Source organism: Ceratina calcarata, unplaced genomic scaffold (genome assembly GCF_001652005.2).
Source record: "Ceratina calcarata isolate Rehan_Ccalc_2016 unplaced genomic scaffold, ASM165200v1 scaffold428.2, whole genome shotgun sequence".
NCBI lineage: Eukaryota > Metazoa > Arthropoda > Insecta > Hymenoptera > Apidae > Ceratina > Ceratina calcarata.
The window spans coordinates 259,081-263,327 of record NW_017166501.1 but is presented as its reverse complement, the minus strand read 5'-3'; the positions used below and the strand labels follow the sequence as shown (position 1 = coordinate 263,327).

At 34.5% G+C, this 4,247-nt stretch overlaps 1 protein-coding gene across 1 annotated transcript in view; it reads right to left on the bottom strand.

The window, feature by feature from the left end:
* LOC108626688 (uncharacterized) overlaps positions 1–3,791 on the bottom strand; it is a 6,241-nt gene extending 2,450 nt beyond the window's left edge. The window contains exons 1-10 of the mRNA XM_026815021.1: positions 3,728–3,791; positions 3,387–3,646; positions 2,913–3,255; positions 2,592–2,822; positions 2,309–2,422; positions 2,097–2,252; positions 1,976–2,019; positions 1,154–1,176; positions 823–1,090; positions 381–747 (exon numbers count right to left, since the gene is read on the bottom strand). Of these exons, the coding sequence (XP_026670822.1) occupies positions 381–747; positions 823–1,090; positions 1,154–1,176; positions 1,976–2,019; positions 2,097–2,252; positions 2,309–2,422; positions 2,592–2,822; positions 2,913–3,255; positions 3,387–3,643 (1,803 nt within the window). The 5' untranslated portion in view covers positions 3,644–3,646; positions 3,728–3,791. The remainder of the gene's footprint in view (positions 1–380; positions 748–822; positions 1,091–1,153; positions 1,177–1,975; positions 2,020–2,096; positions 2,253–2,308; positions 2,423–2,591; positions 2,823–2,912; positions 3,256–3,386; positions 3,647–3,727) is intronic.
* Positions 3,792–4,247: the final 456 nt, after the last annotated feature.

Genomic DNA, 4,247 nt, shown 5'->3' with positions numbered 1-4,247 from the left:
TAGCCAATACATCCTTAAGTAACATGACGAAGATATTAAAGAAAAATTGTACCAATGCTATGAACGTGAACGCGGTCTCTATGTTACTCGACCAGCTGACAACAAGTAAACATAAAGCAGTATTAAACATACAGGATAAGCTAAAGTGAGAAAAATTATTGACTGATCATTTCATTATAAAGAGAAAAATTTTGATATAATGAATTCCTATGCATACACGACATGTTCTGATAAAATCATTAAATAAGATATTGTACATATGTATGTGCTACTTCTTACTCACTCATCCTGTATAAAAGGAAGATTGTTGGTAAAATGGCAATTAATGATCTCAATGATAGATTGCATAAAGTTCAAGCATATTCAAACTTCTGACTCACAAAAGTGGCGATTAGAGCCATCGACATGCTCGACATCATTGCGAACACCGTTTGTACTATTAATTGTACGACGACGACGATCTCGTAGAAGGGTGATTCGGTCGCCTCGAACGGCAACTCCATTCTCAACAAGAATTTCTTGTTCACTAATTCGTTCTGAGCTTCTGTCTCCTCGTCGGAAGCGAGGAAAATACTAGCCGTGTACAGGAAGATACTGGATAAAAACATAATCAGCAAATACTTGGCGATTCGATATGACAGAGTGACTTTTCGAATCATTAACTCCATGTTCCATTCAGATTTCCGATCGTTCCAATCGTCTGTCATCGTTAACACCGTTTCGGAAAACATTCTGTATAAAACAGCACTAAAAATGTACCGACTATTTTCTTTTTTAGTAAAATATTTTCATGCTAATTAGCAATCTGCGCTTGTATCGTACCGATTATAGAACCAAATAATAACAAACTTTACAAAGAGAAGAGTATTAGAGAGTGTAATACTCATTCCGTCTAGGAAATCCACCAGTACATCAGTTTTCACATGAGTTATACAGTACCAATATTGGAATATCAAGAATGTTAACATGATCGTGGTCCAGAGAATATATTTCAATATTCGGTATGAAGAATTGGGCCAAGCGCCGATTAAACGAAGACTAATTTCCACCGGTCGGCTGATTATACTCTTCATCGCCATGAGTATCGATACTTACGTTTACCAGAATGCAAGCGTATCAGCTAATTAGATGCTGCCTACAGAGATAAATGCACACGCGATAAAATATAATAAATATCTGTTGGGGAAAATTATATCCGACAAATAGAGTATTCATTTGTGAAGTATGGAACTCTATACGTTACGAAATTGCGACATTTTACATGGTGTTGCACCAGTTCACTAATAGAGACGTTTCAATAAATTCGCATTGTCGACTCACTCACATGCATTATCCATTTGAGTGACTAATTCCTAATTCTTCTTTCTGAGTATTTCAGTTTTCGTGTTTATCACTGATAGAACACATTTGTACAATAATATCGGTTGCTGTTTTTTACATATTAATATTTCTGTATACAGAATTCTACTACCGTTTCTGGGTATTGAAATAGGTACGAATCACTGTTGAACGGTTTTAATGCAACTGGAGAATAAATTCGTATGATTGGTAAAAGAAGAAGAGAAATAAAAACGGTTGGAAAAGTTCTATAAATGACCGAAGTGATTTTCGCCCTATCCATAATGTAACGTAGCCAGCCATTAAAGAGAGCCAATGCTAGCCTGATAATAGCGTCCTATCTACATAATAGCATGCGTAACGCGATCAATTACCGTCTAAAAAAGAATGTAGAGAACAATATTCTTTCTTCAGAATTAAATGTTATTTCGCATCATTTGAATGCGAAATCTTTATCGATTTTAAAGAGCACGTGCACAGATCAGGAACAGTATTATTCATTGTCTTCAAGAGAACGAAAGATAATGGGTATGTAAAACACAATATTATTGGAAGAGGAGTTCAAATAACAGAATAGTTGAAATTTTCATTTATTCTGAGAAACCAAATGAAAAATCGTCTTCAAGTCCTCTAATACATGGCGTACAAAACTGAGACATATGAAGCACAGGCTTTCAACATCTAGAAATATTATTTCATTACTACTTATGCATATTTAATTAAATCTTAGTATAAACGTAAATCTCCAAGTATCTTACGTTAGCAAATGCTTCCAACGAAAGATCAACGAATTTGCCCGCCGTCAGTGTTAATTGCTTTTGCGATCTCATTATAATTAACAATATGAGCCTGGCTTCCTGCGGTTTCAGATCGTACCAAAGGGAATTATACACTGCTTTCGTGATTACTCCACTCTAAAACAATTAGGTACGATAAGATATAGCATAATATCATTAGTTTTGTTTGTTACCTTCGAGGTGAGGTATTCGCCAGTGTAGCACAGAATAAACGCTTCGCAGTTAATTGCGACGTAATAAGGGAAGCATTTCATTATTAAACCTGCGGCTTGTCCTGTACGAAAAGACTTCACATATTTCAATTTCATTATTATTTGCCTGCTGCTATTTTCATTTTTTGTTTTATCGACTAGATCATGGACTTTTATACATATTATCACGAAAAGATGAAGTGATTGCACAGAAATCCATAATCCAAGTGTCGTTGTTGAATAACTAAAATTCAAATCTACTTACGACCGCTAAAACGAAGCTTATGAAACATATTACCATCATATTCGATAAGAATTGATACAACGATATGTAACTAAAAATCCTCTCAACATTTTGCGATAGTATTATTATCTTCTGATGTTTCGTTATAAATTCTGTAATGGCATTTTTTCGTATTTCATCCTTTTCATTGGACAACGAAATTTTCGTTAATCTCTCGCACAGCACATCCAGCTGACTACCAATGTGCAATATCTAATGTTCCAAAAATTCTTGAAATATCCACGGTTTGTTTTTTTATATGCGTCTGGCATAATTGAAAAAGAGATATTTTTAAGCACTTACTAGAGCTGTGGTTAAACCTATCAAAGTGGCAGCTCCATAAACGATTAACAGTTCGCACAGAAATTGTATAACAAGAATAATTTCATAAGTCGGGGACGTGGTAGCTTCGAATGGAAATTCCATTCTAATTAAGAATTTTCTTTGGTGAGTGATCTCATCTTCGTCTGTCAATGCCAGAGTCGAGCCGGTATATAAAAGAAACGAAATTCCAAAGTAACAGATCAGGAAATTCGAAATCTTTGATGATAGTACTGCGTTATCGTTCATTATTCTTTTATTTTCAATTGAAAGGTGTTGATCATTCCAATCCTTCAAAACTGTAGACAGTATCTTATAAAACGTTCTATAAATTTGATAAGTGTATCTAAATTAAATTCTTAATATATCGTCGATTAGGTGATTAATGTTTCATAATTATTGATTGCTTAATCAAATTTATCAAACATTAATTGACATGATACTTTCAGACCTTACCGCTTGTGAATCCAAATCAAGATTAGTTTGACAAACACAAGTGAATTGGATAGAGCATAACTCAAACCGTCTAGGAGCTCTACTATGCCTAGTTTCGCATGGATAACGCAGTACCAGCATTGAAAAGTAAGGAACGTTAACATTATTATCGTCCATACGACTGTTTTTAATAATTGGAACGAGGTATCTGGCCATACACCGAACATTCGGAGACTGTACTCCAAAGGCTGGTTGATTATTGTTTTTGGACGATCCATTTTCTTAGTCAGAACAATATCGAAATAAAAAAGAGAGAATCTGTAGTTTCAGTGAATAAACAAAAATAATGGAATGTGTCGTACCTTATTTGGACGAACGTCCACGTTACATAGTATCAATCACTTGTACAAGAGAAAGACGTTCGTGCACTGAATAAAGCTCCGGTCTCTTATTCTTCATCGATCAAGAATGAAAGTACCGGTGAAAATAATCTTGGTAGATAAAAAAAGTAATCACGGGTCTCTAGTTAGTATCGATAATAAAAGAAGGGAAATGAGTCTCGACCATTTTTAACTACCGCACTTATACTATAATCTTCATTGTTCCTATTACGCGAATATCATTCTCGGTTTTGTCTCTCATTAAGGATGTATTGGCTATACAGTCAATCCCAAAAGTTTATGCACTTTAGAAACGCATTTTTTAAAAAGAAATCAGACATCGGAAGAACATTGCTAATAATAAACAACAAAAAAAGAATTTTCGTTTTTTCCGAGATTTTTCCAAGGGGTATCCCTTCAATTTCTTCCAAATTTTCGTTTTTTGCCAATAACTCCCAAATCGTTGGACATACGGAAAAATTGTATATGACCTTTCTTGTAG